This window comes from Chiloscyllium plagiosum, unplaced genomic scaffold (genome assembly GCF_037043375.1).
Source record: "Chiloscyllium plagiosum isolate Xiang-an unplaced genomic scaffold, Cpla_swu_hap1 HiC_scaffold_8, whole genome shotgun sequence".
Classification (NCBI taxonomy): domain Eukaryota; kingdom Metazoa; phylum Chordata; class Chondrichthyes; order Orectolobiformes; family Hemiscylliidae; genus Chiloscyllium; species Chiloscyllium plagiosum.
In genome coordinates, this window is record NW_028270146.1 from 69,344,299 (window position 1) to 69,369,309 (window position 25,011).

The 25,011-nt window shown below is 38.7% G+C and overlaps 1 protein-coding gene across 7 annotated transcripts in view; it reads left to right on the forward strand.

The window, feature by feature from the left end:
- Positions 1-25,011, forward strand: part of baz1a (bromodomain adjacent to zinc finger domain, 1A) — a 63,380-nt gene that overhangs the window by 13,959 nt on the left and 24,410 nt on the right. For all 7 annotated transcript variants that reach the window (XM_043697867.2, XM_087989947.1, XM_043697865.2 and 4 more), the window contains exons 8-21: positions 1,018-1,123; positions 1,934-2,115; positions 2,467-2,562; positions 4,268-4,406; positions 5,453-5,596; positions 8,886-8,981; positions 9,094-9,318; positions 10,215-10,380; positions 11,598-11,705; positions 16,717-16,847; positions 17,182-17,901; positions 20,692-20,858; positions 22,057-22,247; positions 23,722-23,870. In XM_043697867.2, coding sequence (XP_043553802.2) covers positions 1,018-1,123; positions 1,934-2,115; positions 2,467-2,562; positions 4,268-4,406; positions 5,453-5,596; positions 8,886-8,981; positions 9,094-9,318; positions 10,215-10,380; positions 11,598-11,705; positions 16,717-16,847; positions 17,182-17,901; positions 20,692-20,858; positions 22,057-22,247; positions 23,722-23,870 — 2,620 coding nt within the window. The remainder of the gene's footprint in view (positions 1-1,017; positions 1,124-1,933; positions 2,116-2,466; positions 2,563-4,267; positions 4,407-5,452; positions 5,597-8,885; positions 8,982-9,093; positions 9,319-10,214; positions 10,381-11,597; positions 11,706-16,716; positions 16,848-17,181; positions 17,902-20,691; positions 20,859-22,056; positions 22,248-23,721; positions 23,871-25,011) is intronic.

Sequence of the window (25,011 nt, forward strand, 5' to 3'; positions counted from 1 at the left end):
AGGCAAACGTAACAGTGCAATAGAGGGGTTCTATACCATCCACTGTGTTGTCTTTTAGATGAGACATTAAACAAGATATCACTATCTCTCCAGCTGATTAACTGATCATTTTAACGTTCATGGGATTTTACTTTTTGCAAATGAGCTACACAATGTCAGTATTATAACACTTGCTACATTGTGCTTATTTGGCTGTGAAGGATTTTTGAGGTTGTGAAAATGATTAAATGCAAGTTATTTTCTCAGCTTTCGAAGTCCAGTACAACAAAGCATCTGGATTTGCACTCATTATGTATGGTGTAAATAGACTATGAAATGTTTGAAAGGATTCAGTTGAAACTTGAATTCCAATGGGTGCAAATTAAGTTTTAACAAGGTGATCTTTTTGGGTCAAGTGTATGATAACAGAAGTACCTTCAGTACAAAGCATGTTTATTCGTGTACATGTTAACCCAAGTTCAAGAGTTTCAATAATTAACTGCTATGTGACTGCTTACCTCATCTAATGATCTGGGCTGTACAGGAAGGAAAAAGGTTTTAGGTAACTGCATCTATTTCTTAATGGACAAAAGTCCTCCTCTTGTTTCCACCTAGGCATTCTATGATTGTATATGCCAATGTAATGCTGCCTCAATTGACCTAGCAGTTCTGTACCAGTCAGAAAAGACTGGCAAGGCACCTGTTGAATCTAGTTTTACTTACCTAGTTGGTTAACTGAAAATGCAGTGATGTGAACAGAACAGTTTGAAAATTTATGTTCTGATAGGGACTTCCTTGTGGATATTTGTGCTGTTGTCCTCCTTCATACCTTGTGTGGATTTACCTTCCATTTTGATTTGCAGCAGTAAATGATACATGGGCAAACACTAAATTTAGGAACAGAATAGCTGTATTTTCAGCCCCTGATTAGTTCTGGCCACAAACATTTGCATTGAAAATCTGCATGTTGGCCGTGAATTATTTTCTAACTCTTCTCTCACAAAAGAAAATATAATCAGCTGAACTAATTTTTTTCAGTACCAGTCAGATGGCACTAATGTGGATGACCTGTCAAAGTACAGAAACAAATCTGCACGCGAGTGTGAAAAGATGCGTAGGCAGAAGGAAGAAATGAGAGCAATGGGTATGCTTTGCATATTTTCACACTTAGTCTTTGTGAGAAATGTGGTCAGTTGCTTTTTTAGATAACATAAATGATGGGATTTCAGCCTTCGAGTCCAATTCCTTCCAGCCGAATTGTAAAAATGAGTAGTTTTCATGCTGGATTTAATGCGCCTGTTAAATTCAACAGAGCTCTGAGGGAGTGCTTTGTTGAAAAGTGAGACTGGGGAAAATCCAAGTGTTGAATGGTTTTACTTCAGTTTTGTTGGAATTAAATTGAAAAAGCTTTATTGTTTCCCCTGAAGCCCTGTGGAAATGTAGCCATATTAATTTACCTTTCATGTCTCCTGGATGTTTATGACCTTCATTGAGATCATACAAAAAGTCATAGGTGGAGTCTAGTAAATCAAGAATAACACTGGCATAGAAAGAGAAGCTATTGCAAGGTCGAGTGTCAATGATGTGGATCAGTTCGAGCCGAAAAATGAGCTACTTGATAGTGCAATCTTGAAAGATCAACATAAGTGCAGATCTTGATAGAAGATCATCAGCCGGATGTTTGTCATCCTAGGATTACAGAAGCTTGTGGGCACTGGAGTCCAGAGAAAGTTTGTGAGGCTTACTATGTAGTTGGTACATTGGGGAAACATAGGTTTGCGATACAACAGGAAGCATAAGGAATGGCAGACTTATTGAGGACCTTACACATTTCCCTCTTCAAAACAGTAGTATATTTACAAAACATGACAAGATTGCTGTCAAGGTGGTTTAAAAATGAAGTTTCTTCATTTTATTATTAACAGTTAGCTGTTTCCTTTTTTTTCGCTGAAAGCAAAAAGGAGAAAAGAGGAGGAACTAGCAAATGAGATTCAGAAAAGAAAGGAAGTATTGGAGGCAAAGAAGAAAGAAAAGGAAGATAAAGAAAAGAAAAAGGAGGAGTTGAAGAAAATACTGGAAGAAGAGAAAATGAAAAGGAAGGAAGAAAAAGAACGTCTTAAATTGGAGAAAGAGAAGGTAATGAATAAAACCTGCAGAAAAAGTGAGTTTTGCAGTTGTTTCCAGAAGACTTCAGTTTCAAAGGTTTGTGGAAACTGACACTATGTAAGTTGAACTTGATTGTACTGTACTTTATTTGAGAGAATTAGGCCCAATACATTTGCACTGTGAACTTGTGCAGTGACTGCACGTTTTGTTTTGCTGCATTTTGCACTGTTAGTTTCCTTCATATTTATACTGTTAACCAGAAATCATTTGATCCAGTTCCTAAAAAATGGAAATTTTATTGCATTTATTGATGGAGGAACTAAGGAAATGGGTTTTTAAAGTTTTTGTTTACATCCTCCTTTATGTAATGTATTTGTATAGGAAAGAGAGAAATTACGAGAAGAAAAGCGGAAATATGCTGAATATCTCAAAGAATGGAATAAACCCCGTGAAGATATGGAGTGCGAAGACTTGAAGGTACTCATAATTAATGTTCTCAAATGATCAAGGCTTAATATATTTACTTAAATGAAATTTGCAAATGAAGATAAACTGATTTCTTGTTTTCAGTTCTGTGAAGGTCTTCTTATTTTTAAGGGTCATTGACTAGTTTACATGAATACTTCCTGTCTTGTTTCATCTCCCGTTTCCCAGTCTATTGCCATTCAGGTCATCTGTTTTCCAGGTTTTGCTATCGAAGTGGATAATCTCTCATTTCTCCCATTCGACTGCATCTACCATACATTTGCCCACTGAAGAAACTTGTCCAAATTGCACTAACTCTTTGTTACAACAGACCCTTCAGTCCATGCCATGCCAAACATAATCCCAAACTAAACTAGTCCCACCTGCCTGCTCCTGGCCCATATCCTTCCAAACATTTTGTTGTTTACTTAATGTGTTTTAAATATTGTAACTGCTTGTATCTACCACCTCCTCTGCCGTACCCTCTGGGGGGGAAAAAGTTTTCTTTTAGGATCTCTGTCCTCTCTCCTTAAATATGCCCCCTTGTCTTGAAAATGTCCAACCTAGAGAAACCTACCTACCATTTGACCCTATCTTTACCCATCACTATTTTCTAAACCTGAGGTCACCTCTCAACCTCCTGTTCAAAGAAAAAAAGTTCCAGCTTATCCAACCTTTCTTTATAACTCAAACTTTCCATACTTGGCAAAATGCTGGTAACTCTCTGACTAACTCTGTCCAGTTTAGTAGTATCATCTGTCCGTCCTTAACACAGTGCATCCTCGTCATAGTTCACCCCCACACCCAGCTTGTTTGCAAACTTGCATGCAGCTCCCCTAACTAAATCATAAATATATATTGTGAATAATATATATTTATGATTTAGTTAGAGGAGCTGCCTGCAAGCACCACTCCTTCTGTAACCCATTTGTCACTGCCTGCCACCCAGAAATAGATCTATTTATTCCTGCTGTTGCCTGTTCAGTAAACAGTTCTTTATGCATGTCAGCTTTATGTAAACTTTAGTTTTGTGTTATTGTCGTATTGACTTGATCAGGCTTAGCAGCCTTCGAAAAGTCTTCAGAAGGTTAACTCCACTCTCAGAATCCTCAATACTTTTCTGCCACTGTCTTTTAGTTGAAAACAGACGCAGGTAGTTCTGGGGTAATGCACATTCTGGCAGCGTGATTTGGTTATAATGATGCTGAAGAGTTCGGGAATGATGTTTTCGAGAACGCTTATTTCCATTGGAATTAGTGTGATTCCAGCGGGGATCAGTTTGCATGCTGGGTTCAGTGCATGCACTAGTGTCTGCACTGAACTCCGTGAGCAAATTGTCAGCTGCTGGCAAAAAGATTTCTTAGATTTTTTTTAAAAAATATACGGTGTTAAATTTACTTTTGTTTAATAAATATGATTTCAACCTCCATTCAGATTGTGGTATACTTTTGCGTGATTTTCTGATGATAATAAGTGAGGTTTTTTTTGCTGGTCAACCCATAACCCCACTTGATTCATAGAGCTGAGTGCAGCAGACGTGGGGCTTTGACTGGATGATTGAGCATGGGGAAGTTGTAAAATTGGACTTTTTTTATTTTCACTCATGGCTCTTTTTGTCATACTTTCATCAGTAAAATGTATTATGATCAGTGAGGAGGTTACTGGTTACATTTGAATGTCAATTACAAGATGTTCACAAGAATTTTTTCCTCAATAGGAACTCCCAGTTCCAATGCCTGTGAAGACACGGTTATCACCAGAGCTTTTCGGTGATGCGTTAATGGTTCTGGAATTTTTGCATGCATTTGGAGACCTATTTGACCTCCAGGATGAGTTCCCAGATGGCATGACTCTAGGTAATGATTCTGACTTAAGTACACATTGTAAGGAAAATATACCGCACTGGGGATATTTTCATTTGACAACCTATATTTCGAGCCCAAATTTATTCGACCATAACGCTTGTTTTTAACCTTAGGTTTGAAATGTTGGTCACAAAGTAATGTTTATTGTAAATCCCTAATTCACCTCTATGGTTTTGTCTCGACCTTGAATTTCTTGTGATGCTTTCAGATTGCTGTTGAAATTGACAAGTGCCAGTTAGGGTGGTGTGCTAGTTGAAAAGCTGTTCTCTCCATAAAGCTGCTACTCTTTGACTACTGAGTTTGCAGCCGCTGGAATAATATTACCAAGTTGCTGTAATATCTGTTAACCTGCAGCTGCAATATGCTAACAGTGGGAAGCAAACTAGAGAGCCTTCCAGTTCAAGGGTTCCAAAGCCATCTCACTGTTGTTCCTCAGTCCTCAGTGAGCATCATGACAAGTGCAGAGGGGTGGCAGAGTTGTGGGGAAAGTGTTGCAACCCCATTTTGCGGAATTGTGCTGCATGTTTGTGTTCAATGCTTTTTGGTTGAAATGTTGATCCTGGCTTGCTCCTGTTAAGGTTCTGTATTAATGTGCAATTTACCTTGTCTTGAGCGACTTGTATTGTTGAAGCCCTTGTCATGTTTGGTTTCTCAACAGTAATGTTGGGCCATAGTAAGAAATTGAGTTCTGGTAATAGTGAAAGGTTGCATAATTTGCCTTACTTGTATAGGTTAGAGCGTAAGGCCATTAGACTTGCAAGGACAAGTTCCACTTACTCTTCAGCAAAAGAAATGGTTTTCAATAATACATTAAAAACCTAGCTCAAGCTTTATTAACAACTTTTATTTGAAGGATTCTTTATTATGTTGAAAGGTTATATTTGCGTGTGATTTGTTGACAACTTGTCTAAGTTGGCCACATTTGTACAAATTCATAGCCGTAATTCATTTTGGGAAATCCAGTTTAGAGTGCTAATGATTACATATATTGCTGCACCGTTTCTGGAAGATCTGTTCTGTTTCTGATTAATTCGCAGAAATCCTCGAGGAAGCACTGGTTGGAAATGACACTGAAGGGCCACTCTGTGAATTGCTGTTCTTTTTCCTAACTGCCATTTTTCAGGCACATGCAGAGGAAGAGGAAGTAGCCAAAGAACAGTTTAAAGAAACTGATCCAAAAGGTTTGACATTTTGTTTTATGTCTGGTTGAAAGTTCTTTTTGAAAGCAATGTAACCAGCAAATTGTTTGCTGAACTTTACATTGCTCTTCTTTTCATTTACGTTAACAGACCAGAATGTTAACTTGCAACAAGTAAAGTTCATAGTAAAGTGATACACCGGTGAATTATATTTTGGTGGGGGGTCCAAGTGTAGTTTGTCGTTATTTGTCTTTTCTACCATACATAGCTGGTAGAATAAAAACGAAACAGCGTTCCTCCCGGGCCAAGGTTCGTTATGAATACAGACTGCAGTACAAAGTGCATAGAAAGTGCAAAACATGCAAGACAGCATAGTAATCCTTGACAAGATAAAGGACACAGTAGTGGACAAGTTACAATTTATCAACGAATGCTCATGAATGAAACAGTATTTTGGCAGCAAATCGAAAAGTCATCTGAAAATTGCAAATGGAATAGTGTGATTGTGCAGTGTTAAGGAGCCCGGGGGGGCGGGATGGGAGGGGGGAGAGAGAGAGAACAGCATCACCACAAGCAGGTGATGCTGTTCTGTGGTTGGTGATGGCCTGAATATCCTTCTATATGCTCCACATATCACTGCTGTCCTTAAAAAGACTGTGTAGCTTCTGTGCATACACCAGCTCTGCCTCTTTAGCCTGGGACAGATTGGCCTTCGCTGTTAGGGCCGCTTATCATCTGCTCAGAAGGCACAATCACAGATCCTCAGCAGCGATTATTCATTGCTTCTGTTTGGAGCAAGGAGTCATGATTTTGGACACAGTGACATTGTCGATACACTGGCTATTGTAGCAAATACCCCATTTAAGGGTTTATTGCCCTTAATTTCTTAAACTTGAATTAAAGCACCATAAAGTTGTCTAACTTTGAGGCAATTCAGTCTCGTTTTCAGAATTTCTAATTTTTAATTCGACTGTTGCGTATCTAGGCATTATTGTTCTATATCTTCGCTGCACTACCTGCAAGGCTAGTACATCCTTGCTAAGATTTGGTGCCCAGCAGTACATGCTGATGGATTTTCGACTCTGTTCCTGTCTATTTGTATTGATCTGTTTCTAGCCTCTACCTTTTTCCGGTTTGCTATGTTTTGTACTTGGAAGTAGATTGTTAGATTTGCCTTATTGGAAGCTTAGCTGTCTCAGTTAAACTTAAGTCCATCCTTGTGGCTGTACTGTCACGTTGCCATTGTGGCAAATTTGGATTGTGGTTCTTGGCCATTATAGTATACAATGAAGATAGTGAATAAAGGTGGTTGTGGGACACCATTAGTCCAACTTAGAATAAGAATCGCTACTTATTATCTTTACGGCCAGTCTCCTGTCCAGCCAATTTCCAAACCAGGACAATGTGCCTTGAATTGCCTGTATTCCAACTTAAGTTAACAAGAGGCCTTTTTCAAACTGCTTGATAGCATAGAGCTACCCGTCACAAATTTCACATAGGTTTGTCAGGTATGAACTACCATGAAAATTTTCATGCTGTTCAGTTACAATCTTGAATAGCAGATTCTAATAATCTTTTGGCAACAGATGTTTGTCTGACTAGCGTTTAATTCAAGGTTTGTGGAAAGATTTGTAGCTGGCGTGCTGGTTGGTGTAGTGGGTGTGTTTGCCAAACTGGGAAGTTAATTTGCAGGCGTTTCGTCCCTTGTTTTGGAGACATCTGTGCTTTGGAGCCTCCTGTGAAGCCCTGCTGTACTGTCTTCTGGAATTTATTTGGTTCCGTTTCTGCTGCTTCCACTTCCCGGTTCTGATTGCTCTTTGTAGTGGCTGGTATATTGGGTGTAGGTCAATGTGCTTGTTGGAGTCGATCGATGAGTGCCTTACTTGTAGAAATTCTTTGGCTGTCCTCTTTAGGTTGTTCTGACTTTTTTTTTTTGTCCCAGTCAAACTTGTGGTCCCTGTCATCTGTGTATGGCTACTAAGGACAACTGGTTGTGGTGCTTAGTGGCTCGTGGATGCAGATTGTTAGTTGTCTGCTTGTTTGCCGTGTAAAGTGTTTTGTGCAGTCTTTGCACGGAATCCTGTAAATTACGTTTGTCTTGCACATGAGTATTTGGTCTTCGGTCCTGGTGAGATGTATGAGCATGGCTGTTAGTTTATGGGCTGTCGTGAATCCCAGTGGGCTGAAGTCTGGCTGTTAGTTATGTGACGTTTTCTATGTCACGCCTATCTGTAGGCATCTGCTGATGAAGTGCGGGTATATCTTTTCATAATGAAGACTCTGTCGAGGGGTTCTTCTCTTCGGTCGAGGGTGCTGCAGTGCCTTTCAGCTGTTCTGAACAGGGTCCTAACGCAGCTTGTCTCGTGCATATTGGGGTGGTTGCTCTTATAATTCAGGACCTGCTCAATGTGTGGCTTTCATCTATGTTTTTTTTTGTGGTGCATTCACTGTTCTGTGTTCTTTGTACCAACACTCCCAGGAATGGGAGTTGATAGTTGGTTTCTTCCTCTCTCATAAATGTGATCCCTGAGAGTATGGTGCTGATGATCTGGTCTGTGTTCTTTGATTTCTGTTTTCTTAATTATAACAGAAGTGTTGTCAATATATCTGATCCAGAGTTTGGTTTGGATTTGTGGTAGGGCTATTTGTTCTTGCATTTGCAGCCCTTTGGAGTGGGAATTCTGAAAATTCATAATCCTCTAAATTAATCCTCCTCTTCAATCCAAAGTCAGCTGCTAATCTTGATTTTGCTCCCCCCCCCCCCCCCCCCCATGTTTTAGATTCTTTAGCAGAAATCAAGTCTCAACCCCTTCCCTTCTCGAGTGATGTTGAGAGTCGTAGTTTAATACAATATCACCTAAATCTGAGAGAATAGATCTGATTTACTCCACCTCCTCATACGGTAACTTTATCATCCCAGGGATCTAGGTTTGTGATTCTTCACTATACTAACTGTAGTACAAGTGTATCCTCTTCCAATATGGAGACCGAGTACAGTGTTGTAATTAAGAGTTGTTTGCCATTTTCCACTAATTATTTTCTGTCCCTTATCAGAACTAGTTTTTCATACAAGCATTTCCAAGTTATTCTGAGTTTTACCATTTTGAGAAGTATTGATTTTATTATTCTACTCAGCACAGAAACATCATCTGCCTTGTTGACAAATCCATTAACATCCCTATTTCTTTGTGTCCTCCTTGCCTAGGTTTGTATTGCATATTGCTAAGACTTCACAATAAATTCTAGCATTTTCACAAATTGTTCTTGACCTTGCCATTGATTACACAGTTTGAGTCTTTGGCATATTTAATTATGTATATCTTACATGCAGATTTAACTGATGCATGGGATGAAGATCTCGATTCTACAAAAAGTGCAGTCTCTGCAGTTGCTGCATTTGCTGCTGCATGGCCCCAGCTCTATCAAGGTGATTAATTTTTAATGTTATTTTGTGTTTCTAATGTTTTTCTAATGTGAAAACATAATTTAGTTTAACATGGTAATTTTCAAGAACATGTCTTCTCACTTGTTTATCACAGGCTGCACTTTGCGTGATTTGGATCTTGATAGCTGCACGTTGTCAGAAATCCTTCGACTTCACATTCTGGCAGCAGGGGCTGATGTGACACCAGCAAATGCAAAGTATCGTTACCAGCAGCAGGGTGGATTTGATGCCACAGATAATGCATGTGTTGAATTCAGGCTGAGTAATCCAGGGCTGTTGAAGAAATTAACAAATACTCCAGTGTACGATTTGACACCAGGTTAATAAGGTTTTGTTCAAAAATCAAATTTGTGGTTTATCTATAATCACTTGTTTTCTCAAATTTGATTATTTTCTGAATCTGCTGTTTGACAAGATTTTACAAATGTTACGTAATGAATTTTTTAAAAGCAGACATGAAACTATACTTTAATAGCATACTAAAAGTTGTCACTTTTGTGACGCTTGAAAAGAAACTGAAATATCCCTGTCCAGGCAATTTTCACATGGTTATGCAAGATCAGTTTAATCACCAGAACTGTCAGACCTATTATTGGATGGCAGGACTGTCTAGAAAGGGAGATTGGGCAAACTGGGCCTCTCTTCACTAGAGCTTTCAAGATGAAAGGTGATCTCATTAAAATTTTTAAAATACTCTGAAGGGGATAGTCAGACAGGTTAGGGACAAGTATGATAATTCTGCTGGCTGGGGAGTTTCGAACCAGAAGGCACAATTTAAAAAGAAGGGGACATTCCACTAAAGTTGTAGATGAGACACTTTTACTCAAAGGGTTGTGAATCTTGGGAATTCGGTACCACAGAGGAGTGAGGAGGCTCAGTCTTTTAAGGGAGAGGTCAGTTGATTTCATGGGGTGTGTAAAAGGTATTGAAGTTTCAATCAGCCGTGATTGTACTGAATGGCAGGGCAGACTCAAAGGGGTGAGTAGCCTTCTCGAGTTCCTATTTTCTTAACCAGGCTGAAGTATTAAGCATGAAACATTGAAGTGTTCGCATTTCCAAGTGACTGGCAGTATTTCCATCAGGGCTTTCCACCTCCATGTTGACCCACTCTTGACTGGTCCCACTGAGGGTGACAACAATTTCCAAGCCATGAAATGAGGTTAGTGTAGAGAAAATTTGGGAACTGTCTTGTAATCATTTCTTTCTTTTTGTTAGCGGAGAAGCTAAAGGTGCTGCATGCTCTGTGTGGACAGCTGCTGACTTTGGTTTCCACAAGGGATTTCATTGAAGATAATGTAGAGATCCTAAAGCAGACAAGACAGGAATTCAGAGAACTGAAAGCTGAACAACACCGCCGAGGGAGAGAAGAGGCTGCAGCAAGGTATGGTTTAAAAACATAAACCAGTGAAAATTGCTGCAGACTGGATATGTTATTACAATGAGTGAATCAATTACTTAAGTTCATCTATTGTGCATGAGGAATGTTCTATTTATGTAGTACATTTTTATACTACCCTGGGCTAGTTGCCAATCTGTTCAGATTAAATTAATTTAGTTTGTGGCACAGCCACTCTTCTATGTGCAAGAAGTTTGTCTGTCTCTACGCAGACAGCAAGGTTTCAGCAATTGACATTGACAAATAATCGGTCAGTTTGTGGTATTGGCTGCAAATGAAATTCAGGTAACATGCAAAGAAGTCCTTTTTAAACCATGTGACTTGAACCAGCAAATTCCATTTGCAGTACTTATGGCTTAAGCTGAATGTCTGTAATGAGCACCTTTCTCCCCGGTGCGCACACCCTTGCTTCCCCAGGTCAATTTTATTCATTTCACCATTGACTCTACGGTTATGTTCAACTTGGCGAAAGTGAGTACTGCAGATGCTGGAAATCAGTCAAGATTAGCATGGTGTTGGAAAGGCACAGCAGGTCAGGCAGCATCAAAGGAGCTGGAAAACTAACACTTCGGGCAAAAGCCCTTCCTGATGAAATGTCGATTTTCCTGCTTCTCGGATGTTGACTGAACTGCTGTGCTTTTCCAGCACCAAGCTAATCTTGACTCTGCACAGTTATGGTGAGGTCTGTTTACTAAATAGTATGTACTTGGCAAATGATTAATCTTCCTTCATTCACCACCTCGTTTCATCTCATTTAGACCATGTCTTGAGTGTATTACCAGTCACTTATATTTTATTTAGCAATTCAATTTTCATAAGCTTTACACTTCCAATGAACGAGATAAACAGATGATTGCAAGCTGATTTGGTGAAGTTTGACTAAAACGAGCTTGGAGGTCTTTCTTTTTGAAAATCCACATCCGGTACATTTGGCTGCCAAGTGTTTCAGGCTACTGATGTTAAGATATTTCCCTTCTATAACCGGTCTTCCAAATGTAGTTCTCTTGCTATTTGCTGCTTTTGTTTATTTCTAACTTAAAATCTATGATTTATCCTTTGAAAAACAGGAAAAATGATTTCTCTCCATGGTAGAAAAGAAAGCTTAACGACACCCATCTGACCCTGACAATATTCTAAAACACTTGCTGTGCTGTTGTCTTTGTACTCTCTTTGTAAAATAAAATTTATGTCTGTGTTTATAGATATCGCAAGAAAAAAGAAGAGCGCCTGAAAGAACAAGAACAAAAGATCAGGGATAGACATGAACAAATAAAAGAGGAAGAACAGAGAAACTCAAAAGCAAGTGCAATGTAAGTTTTTCTTGTAAGTTGATATTTGACGAAAAGCATGCGCAAGGATATGATGGATGTTTGCAACACATACTATGTGTTGTAGGTACATTTTGCTCCAGTTGTAATGTTTTATGAAGCAACAGGAGTTGAATCCAGAGTTGAGGTTTTAAAAGTTTGTTGATAGACCACTCTAGTTGTCCAAATTGTCCAAGATACTAAAAAGCATAGTCTCAGTGCCATGTTGGGAAGAGGGAAAGATCAGATGGCGCATCTTTTTAAACTTGAGATGGCTGATAAGACAGCAAGAGTTTTGTGAAGGATCGTGGCAAAATGAGTTCCCATTAACAAAGAAGCAAAAGATGAGCAGCTAGTCTATTCTAAAGTATCCGAGGTTCTACCTTGGAAAGTAAGACTGGAGGCAAGCACTAAAATTGACATGAGTGGATATTCTCAGTCATGGCAAGGTGATGACATCTGAGTGGTGTTGTCGCTGGACTATTAATCCAGAGACCCAGCAAATGTCCTGGGGACCAGAGTTTGAATCCCACCATGTCAGATGTTGGAATTTGAATTGAGTAAAACAAAATCTGGAATTAAGTGTCTAATGATGATCGTACATCCATGTTGTGTTAACCTAAATAGCAAAATGCATGCCCTCTGTTCTGATATAATGCAATAGTTCCATTCCTGTGCGATCCCATGTTAAAGAAAATTGCATGATAGTAGTACCATTTAAACAATAGGACTGGAATTGAGCTTTAGCCAATACAAGTAAGGAAAGTTTGCATTGTACAAATGGTCTAAATTCTTCAATTGCGTTCCAGCTAATTCGCGTTGAAGAAAAGTGTTATAGCAAAGTTGACTGTACATAGTAACTACCTTTCGTGACAACTTGAAGACAGACCACAGAGGTTTCAAATTAAGTGGGCAACACGGGGACAGATGGATTCTAAGACAAATAGCAAGGGTAGAAAAACAGCATATTATTCGAAAGCGATTAAACTTCATTGTCAATGGTCAAAGATTTGGGTGTACTTTTAGAAGGAAGGCAAGTCAGCATGCAGGCAAAGCAAGCAATTGAGAGAGAACTTTGGTTTATAAGCTGAGGAAGCTTTGTTATGAGAGGCTGTATTGCCTTGAGTTTAGGAGATTCTAAAGGTACTTTACTGTAAAAGCATGAAGGGTATATTTTGCCTGACTCAGATCAAGAATGTGGCGACAGTCTCAGAATGATGGTGTAAGCATCTTTAATTGAGAAATCTCTTATCCAGAGATCATCGGGCCGAAGTAGAATATTAATTGCATCAGGTCTCCTCTGCCTATTCAATGAAATCATTGTCTGATTTTGATAACTCTCTAAACTTCACTTTCAGCATAATTCTTGATTCCCTTACTGATTTCAAATCTTTGTCTCAGCTTTGAATGTACTTGGCGACTCCACCTTGTCAGCCGTTGAATTCGTTGGATTCACAAATCAATAAAAAATGTCTGAAATGGGCTGACTCATTGTTCTGAAATTAAGTTGTCCAGTCCTACATTCTCCCACAAAAGTTAACACATCTTTGCATCTTTCCTGTTATACCATCAATGATGAGACTTTACTGAAACATAGTAACTTTATTCTCTCATTCTCCTCCTCCTAAATTGCAATGAGTATAAACTCAACCTACTCAGGCACTCCAAGAAAATCATTTTGTACCTCAGAGCAGCCTGCTGACTCCTCTGGATTGCCTCCAACAACAGTGTTTATTCCCTTTTTAAATAAGGGGACAAAAACTGTCCGCAGTATTCCAACTGATCGTTCGACTGGTTGATTGTACTGTATTAGCAAGACCCAAGTATTTTTATATTCCATTCTCCATGAAATAAGTCCAGTGTTCTACTTGTCTTCCCAATTACCTGTTGAGCTTGGATTCTAAATTTTTATTAATCATGCACGAGGGTTCCCAAATCCCCTCTGCTGCAATGTTTTGCAGTCTTTCCCCATTTAAATAATCACTCCTTGCTGCTTCCTGTCAAAGTGCAAAATCTTCATTTTCTCATACTTCATCTGCCAGATTTTTGCCCACTTAGCTTAACTTGTCTATTTGCTATCAGAATCTGTAATTTCCTCACTTGCCATCCCACGTGTTTTTGTCGACAGTACCTTTTTATTATTATCATGAGTGTTCTGCAAAGAAAATGGTCATTGAACTGAATTAATATGACCTGAAATAAAGACATAGTTGCTCTGTTACAGTGGTTGCTTCTGCAATTTAGTAATGGCTGGCTTCTCATCGGTTATTTTATGAAAGCTAGAATTGTTTTTGACAATGCAGTTTAGAGATCAATCTTACCTGGTTGGGTCCTTCGTGAAGTATCTTAGAATGTTAGTGAAATTAGTGTATGATTATTCATGGTTCATGTCTGAATTTTTTACCTTTATTGAAAGCCCTTGAATTTGTTTTTCTAAAAGTTAAATCTGACTCAGGGTTTAACCACCTCCGGATTCTTTTTCTACTGCATTTCTTGGTTTAAAGATGTGCTTTGTTTGTTATTTGTTCATTTCTGAGCTTGTTCTTCTTAGTTTTGGGGTACATAATTACTTTACTTGAGTCTCATTGCACTGAATATGCCATAAAGCTTTGTTTGGGTGAAAGGGAAAACTATAAGCTAATCTGCCACTGTTGAGTGCTTATTTTATATACCCACTGCTTCACCCAAATAAGCGCAGAAGTTAAACCAGGATTTGTGTTTACTGGCTTTGATGGACTTTCAAAGATGATGCCTTTTGCCATTTTAGTCCAAAATTAATAATAGAGACTTAATTTAAGAGCCCAGGCTTTGAAGATTGCTGCACTTGTTAAAGACAAGTAACCTGATAGGTGTTGTAAGTGCAGTTTACCCTGCCATACTCTCATAATAGGTTTGTCGATGTGCTGGCGCCGAGGTGTATGTACGAGTGGGGCTCTGGAGTGCAACAAGTAGTTTGTCGGTCTGTGGGCCAGTGATTCCCAACCTTCTCCCTGCTGAAAGCTATGATGGACTCCCAGCTAGCTGAATGACTTTGGTGTATGTTTGTTTGGGCAGAGGCTATCAGACTTCTGGAAGGGATGACATTTTTTGGTTTGTAGTGAAAAGGCAGCACAAGCCTGAAAAGAGCTTATTTTCCCTCGTTGTTTGTACAAGCTGTGACTTTACCTAAATCTGAGAGCTTTATAAATGTGAATCGGTCACTCTGTGCCTCCGACAAGCAAGTGAAACTAGAAAAAGCAAAGTCTACAAGCATCAATCCTGTCAGCAAAATGATTATCTTCGCAAGCCTTTTGGGCCGTGACCATAGCTTTTCCAATCTTTCCCTCTGTTCATAATGTTTGTTCTTTGTATGTGTTAGGAGATATTGTACACTGATCAGAATTTTAATCAAGAGTTACTTCAAAGGTTCCTATTGATTATTTGTACTTAAAATCTATTCATCTGTATTAAACAGTATTCTTGAGTATGGAGACCTGGTCTGTGCTTTGTCAACTTGAGTCTAAACAGGAGATAAATTTGTATCGTTCTATAAAATTTTTAGGTTTTGTGATGACTCCAGGAATAATGGGGGATTTAATTTTGAAAGCTAATCCAGTGAGGTGTAACAGCCTTGGACGGGAAATCACATGTTTTTGCTCCTAATTAGTAACATCTGATGAAAATATTGGATGGAATAAAAGCAAAATATTTGAGACTCTAGAAACTGAAAATTAAAACAGATTTGAGGAATCCTGCAATTTGGTAAGTATCTGCAAAGAGGGTAATTAAGTCAATGTTTTGTTACATCTGGGCATTTCATGTCCGGGCAACTGTGCAGGATGTGGTGGAATCCAAGCTTGATCTTATCCAGTCAGTGATCTACAAAATAGAGATGTCCTGAAGAAACTCAATAGGCCTGGCAACATCTGTGGAGAGGGTTCTGAAAAATCTTGGACTCAATGTTAACTCTGTTCCTGTCTCCATAAGTACTTCCAGACGTCCAGAATTAGAAGTCATTGTGTTGGCACATTGAACAGAATCTGAGCGACTGTGGGCCATGCAGCTCACAGGAAACATTTGGTTATGATCTGGTCTTGTTGGTGGGTAGGCAAATGCAGTGGTAATGTGTTTGGACAAATAATTCAGAAGACCAGATGGTGGAATATGATTTGAGTAAAATCTGGAATTCTGAGATCTTCAAAGAAGGAAAATTGCTGTTCATGCCCAATCAAACTAGAGCAATGTAGTTGACTCTTGACTGTCACCTGAAGTGGCCTGGCAGACCATTTAGTTGCATCAAACTGGAAAAAAATTTCCAAGGAATGAAACTGGATGGACCACCTAGGAATGGGAAATAGCGATAATTACTTTGACCCAGTGACACAAAGTACAGTCACCTTTGAGAACACATTTGTGGGAGTATGTAGTCCAAATAGTCTGCAGCATTTCTAGTAGGCAGTTCATCACCATCTTGAGGCCAACTAAAGGTGGGAAACAAATCCTGGGCCACTGATGCACCTATGAATTTGAAACAACTGAGAATCAGAAGTTACGTTATCAAGTGGTAAGGTGAAGTGCTGTTCTTAGAGCTTGTATTTAGGTTTTATCTGGGTGATGCAAGGCTGTTGGAGAGGAAAGACTACATATTGAGGAGTGAATTGAAAAGTACAAGAAAAATCACGGTTTAGTTGGTGTCATTGGACCTCTGGATGGTGGGGGAAGAGGAGACTAGATGGTTTGAGTATTCAAAACTATGATATGGATTTCTGAACTCTTAGCTGAATTGAAAGTTTTAGGCAACGTGCAGGAAATTACAGTTGAGACCCAAGATGCAAGTTAATTAATCACAGAGCAGGCTTCTCCATTCTTGTGACCTGTTACTCTGACTTAGTTCCTTAAAACATGAGGGATATTTATTTGTGTTCACAGCATGGAATATAACTCGTACAATTCTCCAAGAAGAATAAAACATTCTTACTGGCTGGGGGATGTCTTTTTTGTTACCTTCGTGTAAATATGTCTTTTTCTTTTGAAGTGAAGAGGGCACAACTCAGGAAGAATTTGATACCAGCACAGAGAGCCACGAGTCTGTTCACAAGGATAGAGGCCATGATACAGCAACAGAAGATGAGGAAGAATTGGGACCAAGTAAAAGGAATCAAAAAGGTTGAAAATCACATGCCTATTTCCTGTCTTGATGCTTCGTTTTCCATTTTGACATGCCAGGAAAATGTGTTTAAGTTCATTTTAAACTATCTTTTCATAGCAGCAAGTCTACGTATGTGTGGTAAACAGTTGTCTTTTTTTTTATAATTGAATAATTGTTTGAAAGGGAAATGGGGAAAAGGTACTTTCAGCATAAATAACTTTAGTTACTGAAATTTAAACATAGGCATTATGCCAAATGGGTACCTCCTTGTTACAATGTATAATTCAATGTATTGGGATACTGTATTTTGATTGATATTAGAAGCTTTCCAACCTTTGTGTGTATACATAGGAAAGAAAACTCAAATTGGGTTTACAAGTGTCCAGAACCATGAAGAAATGGAAGAATCTGTGGTAGAAAGGAAGGAAGTCTTAACTCCAGAGGAAGAAGAAGCTTTGAAACATGAGCAGCAGAGAAAGGAGAAAGAACTTGGAGGAAAAATTCAAAATGCTACATCCTGCACCAATATTCTGCCTTTGGGCCGTGACCGTATGTACCGTAGGTATTGGGTATTAAATTCTGTGCCTGGCTTATTTGTGGAGGAAGACTATGAAGGTTTGATGGAGGACATGTTGCAGCCTTGTCCAGTCAAAACTCTAAGTGAGAACTTAGAGTCTCAGGGAAACAAACTTTATGATAAAGCACAAGGCAATGAATCCTCAGGGAACAGAGCTTCAGGGAAGATGGACCTAAAACAGCATGAGCCACATAACAATAGAAATGTTTCTCAGGACCAAAACACTCCAGGTTCTCCTTTGCAATCATTGCAGCCATCTACCTCAAAACAGGACCAAATTCTTGATCCCAGTTATGTAGCAGAGTTGCACAGGCCAGTAAACAAGCCAAATCGATGGTGTTTTTACTCATCACCAGAACAATTAAATCAACTGATTGAAGCACTTAACTCAAGGGGAAATAGAGAGAATTCTTTGAAAGAAACTCTTCTCCAGGAGAAAGATCGATTAACTGAGTTGCTTACTAACTTTCCTGTGGAAAGATTCAACATTCCAGGTAATGTCTTTATTATAATCGCAATTACTTAACGGCAACACATTCTTACAGATAAATATCAGAATATTGGGGCTTGGTGGTACAGAATTTAATCATTGCTGAAAAAAGATTCCTGTTGAAGCTTTTTGACTTGCATTCTTCAAGCTTACCAGTTTAGCAGGGAAACTGACATTTTACACTGAGGAGAATGTTGACTGTTTGACAGGTGGATCCTGATTGATCGAGGTATTACCATGGAGAATACACCAGTTAATGATTGATTATATAAACTGCTGGCTTTGTTTAAATTTAACCTAGACAACTTGACCTTGGTCTCAACATTGATGTGAGAAATGAACCACCAAATACCATCAGAGTTAAAATGGTGGCCGTGAGTCTCCATGTTCTTGCTGTCATCAAGCCCTGTGTTCTTTTAAATAGAGTTTCCAGTACATACAAGTGCATCACACTGCAATCTTGACTGATGGTCTGAAATTCTTTGTTTAATTCTTCTGAATCCAGACCATGTTTGCTGCCTTATCCTATTGTGAAATTGCACCAAATATTAGAGACTGCAACAAGGAATGTACTGACCATAACCAACCAGCTAAAGAATTGCAATCCTTGATAAAATCTGCTAGGTTTTGGACATAGGGCCTATGTGTGTGACATCTCACCAGCACTAAATCATATGACGTTTTTCATGCGTTGGGTAAGATGTGGCCTTGCTGGCATTATCGTCTTGTAGTGTTGCACAGTAGCAACATGTTGGTCTTGTTCAAACAAGTCCAGTTACCATGTGGTAACAATGAGAGTGGTATTTGCCATTGCTCGGATACTGCTGTCAAGCCAAAAAGACATTTCTGCCTATTATATAAAATATTCATGGCATTTGAATTTCACTGCTGGTGTGATGTCAGAAATGTAGGTCATACATGACCAAGATTGGCAGATCATTGAAAATAAATCGCTTTTTCAGTGTGCAACAAGATTAGTATCTATAGCTTCCCAAAATTAACAAGTGTCCAAAATTAGTTATGATTATGCATTGGACAACGTTCATTGGATCATCCTCATTGTAAGAAGAACGAAGTTTAGTATAGTTAGTCTGGCATTACGTTGTACAATAAAAGCTAGGTATTCGTGCACGACACTCTGTTCTTTGCAAATGAAACAAACGTACAGTTCTGTACTGATTTTGACCCAACAAAAGAAGTGATGGCTGTTTGCTAGTTCAATTCTCAGGGCAATATCCTGACTAATTGGAGCTCTCTCGCCTCTTTAAAAGTAAACCAAACCTGGCAATTAATTGTGTTCTCCATTGGTCATGCCTCAAAAATTAGCACCCTCCATTTACATTACGCATGTGTTAGTTTCCTCTTTAATTGGTATGTTTGCAGTTTGTCCTGATGAGTGCAAGGTGAAAATCTTCAGTGTCTCTTTTAGCAATACTGAAATACTATGCATTTTCATTTTACCTTTCAAAGTAACAGAATGAGTGGGTACTTTTGGATAAGCAGGGACAGAGTAATCCATAATCTGAGGTTATCTGTAATTCTCTGATTTTGATGTGAGCAATAAATCCTGTTGTGCCTTTGGTATTTTAGTCGCTCATAGGTTAATGCAGTTTCATGTTCTGGGCAGCCACGTTGATTTCTTTTATTGCGGTTTTGTTTACATGTGATGGGTTATTTGTCTGATGTTGAAACATGAATTTTTAAAATGATCCTTTTTTTTTCTAACTGCATGATGTTCAGATTTCAATGGCTAGCGTGATTCTGAAAATGACTTTTTAAATTTAGTCTTACTACCATTGCACTTCTGGTGACTTGATATAATCAAACTGCAGCTTAAAAATGTCCTTTGTGTTGTATAGTCATGTCATCCATTCGAACAGCTTATAAAGTCACAGAATCATGGAGTATGGACACAGACCCTTTGGTCCAACTTTTCCATACCTACCAAGTTTCCCACTTGCCTGTGTTTGGCCCATTTCCATCCAAACTTTTCTTTTTCATGTATCTACAATATCATTTAAACATAACTCTACCTGCATGTGGCACTTCGCGTCACACATGAATCTCCCTCTGGAAAAAAAATTGTCCCTCCGGTCCTTTTTAAATCTTGCTCCTCTCTCCTTACAAAATATGACCCTTAATTTTAAACAACCTCCCACTCCCATACTAATTTCTGGGAGTACACGCTTCATTTTACCTTGTCTAAAATCGTCCAGTTTATTGAGTAAATGTTTTCACCATTTCAAGTTTTTTTTTGTTTTGATTAAATTTGGAGCTACCATAGTTGTGTTAGTATGAAAATGGATCTATGGTGTCGTGCGGCTCAGTGGTTAGCACTGCTGCCTCACAGCACCAGAGACCCAGGTTCGATTCCAGCCTTGGGCAACTGTCTGTGTGGAATTTGCACATTCTCCCAGTGTCTGCATGGGTTTCCTCTGGGTGCTCCGGTTTCCTCCCACAGTTCACTGCAGGTCAGGTGAATTGGCCATTCTAAATTGCCCGTAGTGTTGGGTGCATTAGTCAGAGGGAAATGGGTCTGGGTGGGTAACTCTTCAGGAGGGTTGGTGTGGACCTGTTGGGCCAAAAGGCTTGTTTCCACACTGTGTAGGGAATCTAATCTAATCTTTTTACCCTGATTATAGTAGTGTTGGGGTAGGGTTGGAAATTATTTTATTCAAGAGGCGACGTCTGACATTTTGGACAGAAAGTTTGAAAAGTGGGGGTGGAGGGGGTAATGGAATGGTTTGCCAGTATTGGATAGTACGCATCAAGCTAATGCAATGCTGACTTACAGATAAGGCTTTAGAGGAGAGCAAGAATGTTCGCAGTACTTCAAAAGGTGTTCCGACTGTGCATGACACTTCTGTGTTACCTGCTGAGAAGCAACTTGAATTGCGATTGAAGGATCTATTGCTGGATATTGAAGATCGAACTTGGCAAGGAACTCTTGGAGGAATAAAAGTATGCATTATATAATCAAGTTCTATGAATGAGTTTGGAATCGGTCTTTTTATGATCTGTTGAGAATTTTCTTTGTCTGAAGGGTATTTTCTGTGCAATTTTCTTAAATAACAACAAAAACCTGATCAATTTCTTCCACTATTTCCTATTTCTTGGCTTTGAATTCTTAGCTTCCATCTTCCCTCTTGTTAATAAACTTTGTGATAATGCTCATTACAAGTATTGATTTTTGGGAGCATATTGCCAGTTGCTCTCACTTAAACTTTAGGGAAACCAATTAAAGAAAGCTGGTAGTCTTACAGGTTTTGAAGTATAGGTGTCCCCTCTTTAATCCATGTTCTAATGGATATATTTTAATGTTAGTGCCATTCAAATATGTTGTGTTCCCTTTCTTGGTTTCGCACAGTGACTGAGCACACTGTCATTTTTAAAAAGAGGTTGCTGCTTCTTTCCAGCTATCATCTTGGCCCATGACTTCATAAAGTTCAAGTAGTGAGCAGGAAGAGTAAGTATGTTTTAAATGTGGGATAGCTACAATTATGGGGAAGGCTGTTATAAATGGAACGAGTAAAAAGGGGGGGCAAAAACATAATGGCAAAGAGCCAGTGGAAGAGGTCTGAAAATGTCATGAGAGATGAACTTTGAGGGGAGAAGACAAAATGAGTGAAGTCAAGAATAAAGACACAGATGGCACTTCAGTGGATATGGAGGAAAAAAAGCTACATTTGGAATTTACATGGAGCTGCAAATTTGTTTGAACCCCAACACTGCAATACATAGAGCTTTCACTTGATAGGTTTGCATAAGACATTGTCAAGCGAAACATGTCCTTTTGTGAAACATTTTTCCGCATTTGGTGCAAACGTTTTTTGTTTGAAGTTTTTCATGCGAGCTTGCAGCTTGTTGTGAAGGCAATTGGTAATCTCAATTTGTCAATAATGGGCTAGAAAGGTAAGTGCAATTATGGGTAGTTGAACTGTCTTTAATCATAAGTAGATATAAAGTTTTAAGAATAGCTGTGACAATATGTTGTGTATTTAGTGTTAGAAATTTACAATGTACATGAAATTTGCAATGTGTGCACTTATTTTCAATTACTAAGTTTTATACTAAAAATCTAAGTTATGATCTTGGGTGTGAACTAACTGTTTATTTGTTTGAAATAGAATGCCTAAGAAACATATTTTTGTTTGAGCAGGTAATGGAGCGATATGCTTGGCGAGAAGCACTAGAAACTAGACAGTATGAATTGTTGACTGAAGCAACTTCTGCACAAAATGGTATTCGAATATTGGAAAATGGTTTTAAGGAAAATGGAGCAATAAAATTTGAGGGGGAAGAAGCAAAAGAACTTGAAGGCATAAATAATAGATATAACTCAAAAGACAGGTATGATAAACATGTTTTCTTCTGAGTCAAAATTCTAACTGAATACTTGTCTTCTAATAACTGATGACAAGAATTAGAGGGTCACAATTCTTGCTGTGTGATTTTAAAAATCTGTTCCTTCCATTTCAATAGAGTGTTATTGTCATTAGATCGAGCATATCTGGGATATAACATTAGCGTTACTAGTGTGCACCAGAGTGCAAGCTGAGCTCTCTATCCTTACACATTTGATGATGTCTCTTGAAGTGATATATACTTTTGTAATGTTTACTTGTATTGAAATAGTTAAGAATTTCAGGGATTCTATTAAATTAAAAATTTGTTCTGGCTTTGCTGAACTTGAGGAGCTCTAGGTTAACAGAAGACAAGAGTGTCTCTTATTTTTTTGACTTTCATTTAATAGTCTCATTACTGCTTTCACAATACTTGAAATACTTCCAATTCAGGCTGAATTGCTGCCTTGGCAAAGAATTTCACAATGCTCTCCATGTTCTGTTTTTCCACATTTTCTCAGACTAGTATCATTGAGTTATTCTGCATTTTTACAGACCTATTGTTTCATTATCTTTGATTAGATTAGATTACTTAGTGTGGAAACAGGCCCTTCGGCCCAAGAAATCCACACCGACCCGCCAAAGCGCAACCCACCCATACCCCTACATTTACCCCTTCCCTAACACTACGGGCAATTTAGCATGGCCAATTCACCTGACCTGCACATCTTTGGACTGTGGGAGGAAACCGGAGCACCCGGAGGAAACCCACGCAGACACTGGGAGAACGTGCAAACTTCACACAGTCGCCTGAGGTGGGAATTGAACCCAGGTCTCTGGCGCTGTGAGGCAACAGTGCTAACCACTGTGCCACCGTGCCACCCACCAATGCTTTGAGATTTGTTGTGTTTAAGCTCTTAACTGAGTATCTTCAGTTTATTTTAGGCTCAAATACATGCCTTTTAAACTGTCCTTACATTACAAAGAAAAATACTTGAATCAATTTCGCTTTGTCACATATACTGAAATGAGTACAGTGAAAAGTTTACAATCGCTACATTACATCATTAGGTACATCTTTGGTACAAAGGTATTGAGGTACAGATTCTTAAGATCAAATTGTTAGAAAACACAAAAGTAGGAAATTAAAATCAATAGTTCAACATTATAGGTCATAGAAATAATTTATTAAAGTAGCAAGTTCAGAAATATCAGTCTTTCCAACCCAGTCTATGCCAGCACCTAACATTAAGGGAGACCACCACTACCTCGTCTCCACCTGTGCCAGACCCACCAACGAAGGAATTGCTCCACTTGCCCAGCAGCCAAGGCTTCCCCTTAAGCTAATAGAGTTTATTTAATGTGAAATCCAAGTAATAATTTCATCATTTGAATAACTTGTAACTATAGTGAGATCTATAGGTTGCAAATCACTTATGATTTGCTGATGCTGTCTTAACAATTTTTGGTTTACGATTCAGGCCTTCAGAATCCAAGACTGAAATGAGAAGTTCTGCATCCACCAGTGCTAGTACTCCACAGCCTATAAACTCTGCGGTGCATTACCTGGCTATTGCTTTGCTTCAGTTGGAGCAGGGTATCGAGCGCAAGTTCCTGAAGCCTCCTTTGGGTTGGTATTTTAATGTAAAAATTAGTGGAACAATATTTTTCAAATTTTCAGTTTGTCTAAGTCAGTGATTTTTTTTTTTAAAAACAGGAATCCCATACTGATAGAGGTTCACAGGGGACTTTCAAGGGATGCCCAAGATAACTATTTATATCTGTCTCAATTAATTTTGTACTTGATATTTAAATTTTGCAGTGTTCTAATAAAACATGGTTACTGAAGACTGATGCTGCATTGATCTTTGTTAGGAATGTTGAAGTTTGCATTTCAGGGTATTGCAATGATATTTACAGAAACTGGCACATCATTTTGGAAGATGACTTTTGTATATCTGCAGAAAGTTGCTAAATAAAACTCAATTCATGTTTGAACTGGCCCTTCCAAAGGGAGCAAGATCATGTTTGATGTGAAACTGCTCCTATGGGGAGTTGATACGAAGTAAAAATTCAGTGCTGCTAGTTTAGGTAATTGATCCTAAGATTTTGAAGTGCAGTTGTTAATTCAGGGTTTCACTTTATAAATGACCTGTTGAAACACCTGAGGAGAGTGTGAGGATTGCAGATGCTGGAGATCAGAGTCAAGAATGTGGTGCTAGCAAAGCACAGCAGGTCAGGCAGCATCCGAGAAGCAGGACAATCAACATTTTAGACATGAGCCTTTCGTCAGCCTTTCCTGATGAAGGGCTTATGGCCCAAATGTCTATCCTTCTGCTCCTCGGATGCTGTCTGACCTGTTGTGCTTTTCCAGCATCTGTTTAAGTACCTTGCTTTCTTTTTATACTTTGCAGTGTCTATTAAAGCTGGTTTTGTTTATGATAGCCATCAGTTTCACCTGAGTTGAATTTTGAATACCTTTGGCATTCCAAACTGCAATTTTTCCTGTCAGTTTAACATATTTGTGAAATGCTGATTGTCACATTGAGAAGTTCCATGAAATTTTGGACTTTGCTACAACCACTGCCTCTTTTTGTCTATTTTGCTAAGATATATTTTTAAGCTTTGTTATCGCTACTTTTTTCCTAATTTTAGAACCAAGCCAATCCTTTCTCCTTTTTAGACATTTAAACGTTGTGCATGCTGCGTCTTCCTTTCATTTGAATGTAGCGCCATGTGTTTCTGTGGCATTTTTAGACATTCTTGACATG